Below are 12,797 nucleotides of genomic sequence, written 5' to 3'. Positions count from 1 at the left end.
AAAAGTAGGCACAACTTTTTGCCGAGGGCCACATATAACTAAGGCTATTAATACACATGCACCCATTTACTTCCCAACAGCAACAGAGAACAGCGTTGGAAGCAGTGGAAGGAGGAATCGGGAGCAGTTGAAGTTAAAAGGTGCTCTTAATGTCCCTGTACTAGGTGTAGGAACACGTTTTTTGCCTACCTGTGCCTTAAAGGCTTAGGCCGCAATACAGAGCTACAGATGTCTTCTAATGCAACTTGGGAATGTGCCAAATGAAGTTACCTATTCAGCTTGTTGAAACACGATGACTTATAGCCACTAGGAGAGAGGAACATAAATGGCCATGGATATGTTTTCTATGAAGGGTGGTGGCAGGATGTATATAGTATTTGTGGAGCCTAGAAGAGAAACCAATTTGCAGGAATTCCTTGTGGGAAAAAAAATGGTTGGCTTAATTGGCAGTCTAGTCTCCCATTACCCCACATGGGTAACAGAAAATAGATTTACCCCATGTAGGATCAGAACCTAAGTAGGAAAAACCTGGGCTTAGATAGATGAGAACAGCAAACAATCCACCGTGACATATTGCTAGGACAAGGTATTCTATCTAAGACTGTTCCATTGAAAGAAGGTGACTTCCTGCAGGAAGTCAATTCCAGAATCTTTCCTGGTTTTAATTGGATAGCAGGCCAATGGCAGAGGTGGTCATTTGTTGAGTGGACTGTAAACCTGTTAGTGATGTCCATTAATTTCAGTGGGTCTGCTTTGAGTATGACTAACATTAGATACAGTCCTATCTTTCTGTAATATTGAATAGGATTTATTACCACATTCAGAACAATTTTTTCCTGAAACAGTTTTTATTGAAATGGTACAAGACAAGCTAAGTCTCATAATTTAAAGGTGAGTAACATATATGACAAGATACACAACTCCTTAAGTAGTACTCTGAAAGTGTTCAATCACTGTGGTCATCGTCCAATTCCTTCTTTCCTGTTGGTGGTTTGGGGCCACCAGCTGGTTTTGCCATGATGATCTGCAAGCAAAAGTAGTTGTTAGACCTACATTTTTACATAGAATGCACTTCAGCTGAATTAAGGTATGACAGTATTGATTTTATATGTATCTTTTGCCTCATCTCTTACATACTTCCATAATTAGTATTACAGAAAGGTTATGCAATGAAAAATACATTCAACCCATAAGTCTTGACCATAGCTCCAGGACTGTTTTTGCTATTTTATAAAATATTGATTAAAATTGTAGAAATCAATCAGCCTAACAGGGAAAAGGAAAACCCTCTTGCACACGTGAGTAGCCCTTGGCTGCTCTTCTTGCATCTCAAAAAGCACCCATCTCCTTTGCAGGTGTCAGTTGTACAAGATTGCTATACCCACACTGCTAAGCAGCAATGGGGATAGCACTGTTGTCGTGAGGAATTGTCTCCAAGAAGCAGTGATTGTCTGCTGTAAGTTTAGATTTCTATAGATACATGCTTAGCATGAATGCCAAAAATAGAAATCGCAGAATGCATTTCCTACAAAAGAGACACAAAACTTGGGGTGTTTTGGGTGCATTGTGTGGTGACAAAGTGTTAATGTTCTGAAAAAAAAATCAACTACAACAACTTGCAAAATATGTAAGATTAGCACACAAATAATGCTTCTAATAGTGTAAACTAAATCATGCATATTAGTCTATAGAATAATTCTTCAAACCATATTTTAGGAATATTAACAGTGTTGTGCACCCTTATCTCAAGCAGGTTGTTAAATTGTGATGTAGTGGAAGTGGAAGCAAAAATACACTCAGCAGCACCAGTCAGAGGAAGTCATGCAAAGTCTCATTCCTTGCCAACATGAGCCATGATACCAAATCTTACTTCACACTACTGTTCAGGTCCATCTTTCCAGTCATCCTTGTCCCAATGTTCTGAAGCTTTAGGGGCTTTTGGACCACCTGCTGCTTTTGCCATAATAATCTATAGGAATTTCACATCAAGCACAGAATTCCACCAAGTTTCAATTTTAAAAGTATTTATGCAAGAGTCTGCATAATCCTTTACTGTATGAAACTGATCATTTGAAAACAGAAGACTACACACTGCCACATTAAGTTATCGACCTTCAACTTTAACCAAATCATATGAAGCATATATAACCTAACAATACTCTAGCAGCTTCCATACCGTATTGATTTAGCCTGATACCTGAAGCAATAAAAAAAGGCTATTACACCAACTTACCTGATCAACTCTTAGGACAGTTACTGCAGCATTTGTAGCCAGCTTAATCCCCCAGAACTTCCCAAGGTATGTGTCTAATACACCAGCTTCCAACATATCTTTCACAGCTGCAGGTTCAGCCTGTCAAATGTTAGAAAAAGAGTTTAGCGCCTCAACTTTCTGAGCAGATACAGGATTACAATGAGAGTTCCACTGATGTCAGTAAGAGTTAAAGGTGCTAAGAATCTGCCCATGGAACAAAATGGACAGCTAGCGGGTATTAATATTGATAATCAAGCCTATAGTATTTTGCTTTGAAAGAAAACAGTATTTCCCTATTCAAAAAAATCTGTAAGCCTTACATCACAAAACAGCTAGAATAGGAAGGTCACTAAAATAACTGTAAAAGGATTAACAAAACAAGTGGAGTTTCCCCCGCTTAAGACTCCCCAATTGGCCCATGAAGCAGTTCTGGCCAGACCTACCCAGTCATCCACCTAATTTGTCAGGTGCAGGACAGGTAAAGCTACAGCACAGCCAAATTCAAACAGAAGAAACTGGAGTATGCTCTAACTGCATACACACTATGCCTTTAAAGAACATTTCCCTCAAAAAATCCTGGGCACTATACAGTCCCAATAACTCTTAAACCACAAAATTATTCAAGGAGAAAATGTGTTTTGCCTGTGCTTTAAAAGTATAGTGAGTATGCAGCCTAAGTGTACTCCCAATTCTTCCTTTACAGATGTGCCCATCTGATCCAGAATCCCCACCCCACCTTGCAACCACAGTTAAAGAGTACTGTTCTAGGGATGGCCTTCCAGAACACTGCTACCACCACAAGCATGTTATGCTGGGCATTAGCCTTACCTCAATATCAAACCCAACATTTTTGTTGCCTTCTTGATGTACAGCGTAGAGCTTAGAAATAAGTTCATTAGCCTTAACTCCAGAATTTTCAGCCAGGGCTCGGGGTATAGCTTCAAATGCCTCAGCAAATTTCTTGATAGCATACTGATCAAGACCTGGACAAGTCTAAAGACAGAATTGGATTTTAAGTTGCATTATATGGAAAGTTAAATTTAGTAAAGATATTAAGTTTGTAGCTTACCTCTCCATATGACGTGATCTGCTTAGCCAACTCTATCTCTGTTGCACCACCACCTGGAACAAGACGCTTATCCTGCAAAAGAGTTCAAGCAACTATTTCAAGTCTTTTTTAAAATTTATCTCACTCTCTTCCTTTATTTTATCAGTATCATATCCCCCTGCCCCAACTAAGACAGGGGGAGGAGACAACATACTGCACCAAACAAACTAAAAAAAAAAAGAGTGTATTGTAACCCATTTTTATTGTAAGTAAGCAGTAAACAATTATTGTAAACTGCTTTTTTATAGCAGTACATAAATATTATTTATGAATAAATAAGGCCCTGGTGAACAGAATGATCTACCGGGCTCCAAAAGAACTACAAGCAGGTGCCAGGTGAGCCTCACTGGGAAGGATATTCCACAGCTAGAGAGTCAATACCAAAAAGGCCCTTTCCCAGGGTGGTTACCCAATTCACTTCATTTTTTTGGCAACACAAAGATCAAGAGCTCCAAAGAGGAAGCTAAAGTTTGAGTAGATACATATTGGAGAAGGCAGGCTTACAGACAAATTAATAGTTGAGCCTAGGTTAAGCATGAAGGATTTAGAGAAGTTTGTTTCAAAAGGTTGCTTATATAAAATGGAGTGTTATCTGGATGCAACGGATTGCACTATTTTATTATTTATATCCTCCCTTTCTAGAAAATTGAGCCTCCCTGGAAAGACGATAACATCATAGTAAGTTAGCATATCCTTCTTACAGGGTAGCAGATGGTAATGACCTTGTGAGGGGATGAACAGCACAGCTGGATGAGGAGCTGGTGAGTGGCATTATCCTCACCTATTGCCTTTGCACACCTGGAATTGTTCCCTCAGAGTTGGGAGGTAAATGGCTCAGGGTAGGGAACTGCCAAGCCAGAGAAGATGACAATGACTACTTTATTTGCCCCTGTTTGGGGGGAAAGGGTGTTCTCATGTCAATTGGGCCGCTCAATTTCACATACCATCCCCACCCCAAATTTGGTCCACCTGAATTACTGACACATGTATCACTGTAAACTTAAAACCTTAACTTCTCTCTCCCTGAACCAGAGAGTGGCACTCTGCTCTACTGGGGGTAGTATACACTATTGTATATTCCAGTATGGTAGCATTTCTGCAACTGCACATGATTAACTTTGCATTTTAACAAGCCAGTAAAATAATGCTCCTCTACATTCCTGCACTGCTGTGGGCTGGACTTATATGAACCTCGGGGTCCCTTCCAACTCAACAATTCTATGATTCTGCGTAGCACTTTACTCACCCGTGTCAGTACTTTGAAAGTGTTGACACCATCATCAATTGCTCTCTCTACATCATCCATAAGATTCTCTGTAGAGCCACGAATTACTATTGTAGAAATGGCACCATCTTCCTTTTCTGCAGGAAAATATATCAATGTTTTACTTGTGAAATCTGACTAAATGCAAAGTTTCTATAAGCAATGTATTAAAGATAATGAGTAGACTAAAATAATAAACATACCATGTTTAAACACAACTACTTGTGTTTCCCCAACTTCTGACAAACACACACTGTCACAGTAACCAATTTCTTCTAGATTAGGTGGTGTCTGGGAAGGAAAAAGGAGGATTATGTCTATGCAAAGGAGCAGGTTTTAAAAAAAAACCTCTGCTGTTCTCGCTACATACCAGTCTGGGGAGGGCTGTGGCACCAACAGTTTTACATAGTCTCCTGAGATCCCACTTAGAATTCAGCCTTTAAGAAAGGAGATAAAATAGTGTTCAGGTGTAATTTTCATAATCTAGAAATTCTTGTTAGTACCAAACTAATTTTTCCAGGAATGTTCCCTACCAACATTTTACTGCCTGCAAAGACCCTGTTCTAGGGCCTTTTAAAATAAATAATAATAATAATAATAATAATAGATGAGCTCTCTATCTAGAAAATGGGAATTTGTTTTGTCTCTCTTAAGCAATCCAGAACACACATTTTTCCTAAGAATGTAACTAGTGCCTGCAGGATGAGACCAAAGAATACTAAGCCCAGCAGTCTGCAATATCCCAGCAGGTACTAGCAGTCTACCAACAGACTGCAATTTACCACCTGCCTCTCACCACTGTCCTGTTTAGGAACAAGCAGGGACTCTGGTAATGGTTCAAGGACAGTGCCCCTCCATCATGTCTTGATTGGTAACAGAAGCATTAAAGTGCATTTCATTATTGACAAAAAAATTGACAAATAATCATACATACACCTTATCATCATCCAAACTACCTGAAAACCAAAACCATATTAACTGCACACTGGACTTAAATGAAATCCCTTCCATCATCAGAAAAGTGACATCTCTATAATTCTAAAGAAAATTTGCCACAAATTGAAGAGGGGACAATTTAAGGGCAAAAATGGTACAAAATAAAATGATGAACTGTTCTGTGCCATGATCCTGACCTGCACTGAGTACTTTCCACCCATTCACCCCCATCTGTGGCTGTTCAGAAAGAGAGGAAAACACACACAGAGAGATAATCTTGGTTGAAGTCATAATGGGATGAAACATATGTACTAATTTACACTTCAGGAAACAAATATGCTATGTATTTCAGTTAAATGAGCCAAGAAATGTAAACAATTTACATCTTTGTACAACTTACCTGAGTAACATAATATTATATTTGTTAGCATAATGAAGTGCCATGTCTGCCACTTTTCCTCCTGTGACTACAACATTTACACCAGCATCAGCAATGCTCTTGACTTGTAACTCCAGTAAGTTTTCCTCTCCTCTGCTAAAATTTGTCAGCTCAGCGGCATTCTTGATGAGTACAGTTCCCTGCAATTATAAAGCATTTCCCCCATCATTCTCATCTTCAATTCCTAGTATGTTTTAATACAAATAACCTGAAAAACAGGCAATTCCAGAAGTGACAGCTATCATAGAACCATGTTCTAAGTAATGCACATATAGATCAACAGCAACATGTGTCTCCAGGATTTCTAAAGTGTTTAGCAAACTTCAAGTACAAGGACCAAGCTGCTGAAGCAGCTAGAAAAAGTGATTTATGAATCATGGATATGGTGTTTTTGCACAAGGGTTTTTTGGGGAGCATTCCAAATGAACCATTGTCAGGTATGTTCATCTAAAGAGCCTAACATGGAAGGACTTCAGACACTTAAGACCCTAGTACCACCGAACAAAAGTTTACTGAATCATGGAAATATAGGACAGACAATCCATGAAAGGACTGCCTGCTGAAATCCCAGCCCAGATAAAATCAGTCAAAAATTTGTAGTCATTTTACTAACTTACTTACACACACGCACCATTCTTGTGGCATAACTGGAAAATATGCAACAAGAGATCCCTCCATTTGCCCATGTTTTCCATGGAAGACAAGAAAGGGATCCCTCACACTGTGCTGGGCACCCAGGGGCAAAAAGTCACTGCAAAGTTGTGACTGCTTCCCACTGACAGTTTTGTGGATCCCTGCCTTAACACAGAACAGATTGCATTTTTAAAAGGGCTGCAGCTATTTATCTAGTTGCAGCACCACTTTTTACAGTCACGATAATAGGACTGTCCCTCTCTGTGCTAACCAAGGTTTCGCCATATCGGCCCCTGTGAGCAGAACTGCACAAAGGAAGGTAGCTCTCGGCCTGGTTCACCATGCAAATGCAGACAGGGAAAGGATCACCTTGAGAAAATAAGCAACTACTATATATATTTATAGACATGCTGCTGCTTCATACATATTTAATACTTCCAAAGGGTGGGAAACCATACCTTAGTTTCTGTTATCATACCATCAAAAGGGCAAGAATACACAGCTATTTTGGCATCTTTGACAGAAGTAACATCACCTTCAGTTTCTTTTTTAAAAACCATGCCATGCAATACTGTAGAAGCACAAATGCCAGAACCCTGAAAAGAACAGATTATAATTACCATTCCATCCAAGTTAAGCCACTGAAATCACACTGAGTTGGATCTAGACTGTCATACTTGGGAGTAGATTTCATTGATTTTAAGAGACCTACTGAATACAACTAATTTTTTACTTTAATTAAATTAATGTGCTATTTAATGTGAAAGCATACCTGAACCCTGATTGTATCTGCTTAGGAACAGTTAAATTGCTACAATTTAAAGCATTTGTTTTATCATTCTTATGTTTCTATTTCAACACAGCAAATGATTCCCTACTCTAGACCTTCCCAATCTTCCCCACTGATATTTGAAGAGAAATGCTAATTATCTAATTGAAGAGAAATTCCTTATCTTATTGACTGAAAGCCAGAACTCTTTCTTTTCTGCGAAATCTACTTTCGAATTTCAGAATCGGAATGTTTATATGTATCCATACCTACATATGAAGTCTCTAATCTCCCAGGAAAACGATATAGGAACAGTCTACTAAAAATCCACAGATGGTATGTTTTTTACACCCTCTCCTGTTTTTGGCCCCAACCAAAGTTCAGACAGAACCGCTTTTCTTCAAGGTTACCATAACTAAAGCTGCAACCCTCAAGCATAGTGACCAGAAGGCAAGTTCCAGTGAAACAAAGTGCCTTCAATGTTGAGTATTACAGTACTGAAAGGAAAAGAAAGAATGACTTACTATGATCTTGCACACTCTGATGCTGTCAACATTAAAGTGACCCGACTCAGGAAAAATAGAGACTGTGAGAGAGCAAAAAATGAAAAGTAACATGTTTTTAGGAAGCATTGTTAAGCTAGCTAGTCATCTAATTTAGTTATTTTATTAATTACATGCCACAGAATCTGTGGGAATGGCGCCAGTGACAATATTATGCTTTGTAATATGAACAAGTACGTGTTACTCTATTTTAGACACTGTTGCAGCTTGACAAGAGCAGCTCAAGAAAATACAGGTACCTCGGTTTAAGAACAGCCCTGTTTACGAACTATTCAGTTTATGAACTCCGCAAAACCCCAAGTAGTGTCCCAGTTTGCGAACTTTACCCCGGTCTAAGAACGGAAGCCAAATGGTAGAAGGGCACCGGCGGTGGGAGGCCTCATTAGGGAAAGCGTACCTCAGTTTAAGAACAGTTTCGGTTTAAGAACGGGCCTCCAGAACGGATTAAGGTCATAAACAGAGGCACCAATGTACTCAACTGAAAAACGACATCCAACAAGAAATTAAGACAAGTGACTTTCACTACAAAAAACAAGCTTGAAACTAACATGAAAATATTTTAGGTATCAAAAACAAAATACTATGTTTAGATTTTAAAAAATGACATATACTTACCACATGCCTGAGCAATAAGCTTAGTAAGAAACATTTCACTGCCACATTGTTTACTCATTATTGAAGTTTGCAGCAAAGATGCCACTTCTTCAACATCCCGAAGATTTTTTGCAGAGCAGCACACTAGATCAGGAAGTATTTCTAAAGCTTTCTTCAAAGCTTTTTCATAGCCTTCAATTACCTAAAATTAAAGACACTAGCATGTCTGTACTGTGATGCATAAGTTGTTAAAAGTTCAAAGTCAGTTTGATATCTTAACCTCACAAAGGATTGAATTCAGACTTCCCAGGAATAAAACTGCCAACTGGACTCTTCCATAAAGCAGGGAAAGTGACCAGTTTTCCCTGAAGCCCCATTCCACACAAAAAGAGCCATTTTATTTAGACAGGGACATCTGGATCCAACCCAATCTCCACAAGGCAAAATAGGACACAATTAGGAATGGAAAAATTAAGAGGATAAACAAGAGACTGAGTTTCATACACAATTATTCAAAGATCCTAGAATACTAATTTGAATTGCAATAATCTGAACAAAATAAAAGATTACCTCTGAAACAGAAAGTCCCATTCTTAGGAGCTCCTCTGCATGTTCTAGGAGGGCTCCAGCAAACACAAGAACAAAATTTGTTCCATCACCAACTTCTTGCTCTTGCATGTGAGAAGCCAAGACAATCATTTTTGCAGCTGGATGTTGAACCTGTTTAAGATTTTGTATCAGAGAACATTATTAAGCACACTTGTGTATATTCAGTAACTAATAGCATGCTTCAATATGTATTACGCTGCATTACAAATTCAAAACATTTAACTAATTCAGTGCACCTAAATCTTATTATGTGGCAACAGTCATTAAAACACATATGTGAAATAGCAAAACTTTGGCGTAATTAACAAGTTCTTCATACAATCTTAGCAGCACACATTTCTTATAATCATGCTAATTCAACCCTGATATACACAAAGCTGCCTGTACCACAAATTTCTATCCATCCCATACACCCCACCCAAAGGTGTCTTTGGACCCCTTCACAGGGAAACAACACAAGCCTAGAAAAGCTTAGGTTGTAACAGACAGCATACACAATGTTTCACCATAAATAATCCCCATGTACAAGTCAATATATCCTTAGCAGACTACAAATGAATAAGGCAGGAAGGAATTTACCTCCAACTCTCTTAGGATGGTAGCAGCATCATTAGTAACAAAAAGCTTCTCCAAATGATTGATAACCATTTTGTTCATCCCTTAAAAAAAGAATAGAACACCTCAAGTATGTGAATGACAATTTAATATAAATAGACAGTGTTATGAAATGTGAATTAGTTTCAGGATTTAATTCTATCTAATTCTCCTGGCGTCACGAAGATTCAGACACGACTAAACAACAACAACAAATTCTCCAAACATGGCATTGTTCCTGGGATTATCAACAAACAAAAGCATCATAAGCTGTATTTCTTAATACATACTACATAGTCACCCTAATTCCTCTTTTTAAGGTTATAATTTATGAATATTTTAAAAAGTCTTACCATTTGGTCCATAGGCTGTGCGAGTTGTTTGAGCAAGCTCTTTACATGCCTGAATATTTCGAAACACAGCTTCTTCTAATCCTGAATAATGCTACAGACACAAAACAAAGTATTTTAAATTAAAGTACATGTGAGAGAAATATATGGGCACACAATAGACAATAATTGCATGACTAGGTAAAAAATGTTGGTAACTATGTGAAGGAGTAGATGCCAGGGCCACAGCCCCCAGGACTCCAGGACTATTTGAAGACATTGGCTGTGCATTTAAAAATCACAGGTCTAGAATCATACAAGTGAGATATAAAAACAAAGACTCATGATTCTACATCAGGGGTCAGCAAACTTTTTTCAGCAGGGGGCAGGTCCACTGTCCCTCAAACCCTGTGGGGAGCCGGACTATATTTGGGGGATGGATGGATGAATGAATTCCTATGCCCTACAAATAACCCAGAGATGCATTTTAAATAAAAGCACATATTCTACTCATGTAAAAACACACTAATTCCCGGACCGTCCACAGGCCAGATTCAGAAGGCGATTGAGCCAGATCCGGGGCCCGGGCCTTAGTTTGTCTATCTATGTTCTATATCAAATACAGGTTTGCAGAAGGTTACTCGCCATCTTTAAGAAAAGTCAATGAACACTGAGTTAAGCCAGTCCTCCACTGTGCCCACAAACTACTGCCCACCAAGTTGTAATCCTGAACTGGCACACAGGCCAACTGAACAGTCAAACTTTTCAAGAATGCCACTGCACAGTTGGCGGCTTATTTTTGTTTGTTTGACTGATTAAAAGGTAAAAGAATAGCTTGGCCACCTAGCCCTATAGCAGTCAGGAGTGAATCTAAAAGCATAGCAAAGTTTATCCCAGTGGCTACCCATTATAGGTGCAAGCATCTCCAAATAGAAATAGATGGAAACATCATTGTCACTGTCAACATGTCAAACTAGGCCCCAGCTTCAAAGATTAACTCAATCATAAAACTCATATACCGTACTATAAAACTTTTACTATAAACACAAGTAAAACACCAAGTACAGTGGTACCTCGGGTTACAGATGCTTCGGGTTACAAACTCTGCTAACCCAAAGTAGTATCTCGGGTTACAAACATTTCCCAGGATGAGAACGGAAATTGTGCGCCGGCGGTGTGGGAGGTCCCATTAGCAAAAGCACGCCTCAGGTTAAGCACGGTTTCGGGTTAAGAATGGACCTCCAGAACAAATTACGTTTGTAACCAGAGGTACCACTGTACAGGATGTGAAAGCTCCTGGATCCTTTCCACATATGTGACCTACAGTGTAAGTACATGGACCATGCAGTCACGAGTTATGTACAGTTGAGCTGCACAGGTGTCTTAAGCCAACCATTCCCACTCCTCCATCACCAGGGCTGCTAAGTTCAGGGTGGCAGGAGGAAGTGCAGCATCCTGTCGTACTCTGAGCCTACGGCCATGGAGGTGGAAGAACAACGTGTGGGCATTCCAGCTCAGAAGAGTGAACACAGGAAGCTGCACAAAGCATCCCTGACACGAATTTGAAAGGAAAGTGGCAAGGCAAGCAGCAAAGCACCGTATGCCTTAGCTCTGGGCCGGTTCTGCTTCAGAATCGGAACCTTAGCAACTCCCTTCAACGAAAAAGTCCGCCGCCGGCCGCGAACTTGGCGCGTGCCCATGACGTCGGCAAACGCGAAAAGAAGTCACCCACCCCTCTACCGCGCGCGAGCCCCCGAGTTGCTAGGCAGCGGGCGCGCCAATGAGTGCGGCGAGAGAGACGTCAGGTGACAGGGAAGGGGCATGAATGAAATATTAGGGCGTGCCCGTTGTGACGGGAGAGTAGCCACTGGCTCCCCTTCGGAAAGCGGGGGGGGGGGGGAGCACGTTAATTCTTCAGGTGACTGCTAACCGCCAGTGAGCGCGCGCCAAGCTAACGGAAGCTAACGGGCTTCCAGTCCACGGGCGATGGGGCCCAGTAGCCCCGCCTCCTTAGAAGCACCGGGCTGAAGCGTCGCTTCTGGAACCTTCTGCGTTCCTTCGCCGCCACGCTCGCGAGCTTCTCTCTCACACACACATACAATCACCCACCTTCGCTCCGTCTTTCAGCATCTGGGCGAAGCCCGGGGCCTTCGGAACGTGCATCGCCATCTCTGCGAGGTCTCGAACCACACGCGGCCGCGCACACAAGAAAAGGAAGGGAGACGCCGAGGCGGAGTGGCAGCGCGCGCAGCTCCCGCTTCGCACGCAAGCGCAGAAGAAGAAGGGGAGGAGACTCAAGGAAATGGCTGCTGGGAGCAGAAGGCGGGAGGGATTGAGCATGCGCAGCCGGAGGTCCGCGTCGGTTTCCCTGCCCGACTCCGAAGGCGGTTTCCCTCCTCGTTGCGACGCCAAAGGCCCGCTTGTTCCTCTCCCGCCTCGCCTTTGCCGTTTCCACTCCAGACTTGTTGCTTGGAATGTTTTCGGCTCCCTAATCTGAAACGCTTAAATCTTAGATCGTTTCTGAACCAGATTTGATGGGGGGGGGCTTGACTCCAAACTACGTGGCTTGCACTCATGTCCCATTGAAATAAATAGGAGGAATGAGTCATGATTTAGTTCTCATTGGTTTCAGTGGGGCTTAGGCTGCAATTCCGACCCCACTTACTTGGAAGTCGTCTTCTTTCTCTTCTTTGGTGATCACTCTT

At 40.9% G+C, this 12,797-nt stretch overlaps 1 protein-coding gene across 2 annotated transcripts; it reads right to left on the bottom strand.

The window, feature by feature from the left end:
• Window positions 1-829: 829 nt before the first annotated feature.
• Window positions 830-12,416, bottom strand: CCT8 (chaperonin containing TCP1 subunit 8). Of its 2 annotated transcripts, XM_081908003.1 has the most exons (16): window positions 12,202-12,416; window positions 10,117-10,207; window positions 9,749-9,828; window positions 9,131-9,280; window positions 8,582-8,762; window positions 7,928-7,989; window positions 7,093-7,230; window positions 5,963-6,141; window positions 4,997-5,063; window positions 4,830-4,917; window positions 4,609-4,724; window positions 3,324-3,395; window positions 3,083-3,247; window positions 2,234-2,353; window positions 1,871-1,969; window positions 830-1,024 (listed from the first exon to the last, which is right to left on the bottom strand). In XM_081908003.1, the coding sequence occupies exons 1-15, from the start codon at window positions 12,259-12,261 to the stop codon at window positions 1,877-1,879; spliced, it is 1,662 nt and encodes a 553-aa protein (XP_081764129.1). In that variant the 5' UTR covers window positions 12,262-12,416; the 3' UTR covers window positions 830-1,024; window positions 1,871-1,876. The 2 variants fall into 2 exon arrangements, with proteins under 2 accessions (XP_081764129.1, XP_081764130.1); XM_081908004.1 differs by lacking the exon at window positions 1,871-1,969 and having other exon boundaries at window positions 12,202-12,412.
• Between the last annotated feature and the right edge of the window lie 381 nt (window positions 12,417-12,797).

This window comes from Podarcis melisellensis, assembly GCF_964234715.1.
Source record: "Podarcis melisellensis genome assembly, chromosome: 4".
NCBI classification, from domain to species: Eukaryota; Metazoa; Chordata; class Lepidosauria; order Squamata; family Lacertidae; genus Podarcis; species Podarcis melisellensis.
Note: the sequence above shows the minus strand (reverse complement) of the source record. Positions and strands in the feature narration are given on the sequence as shown.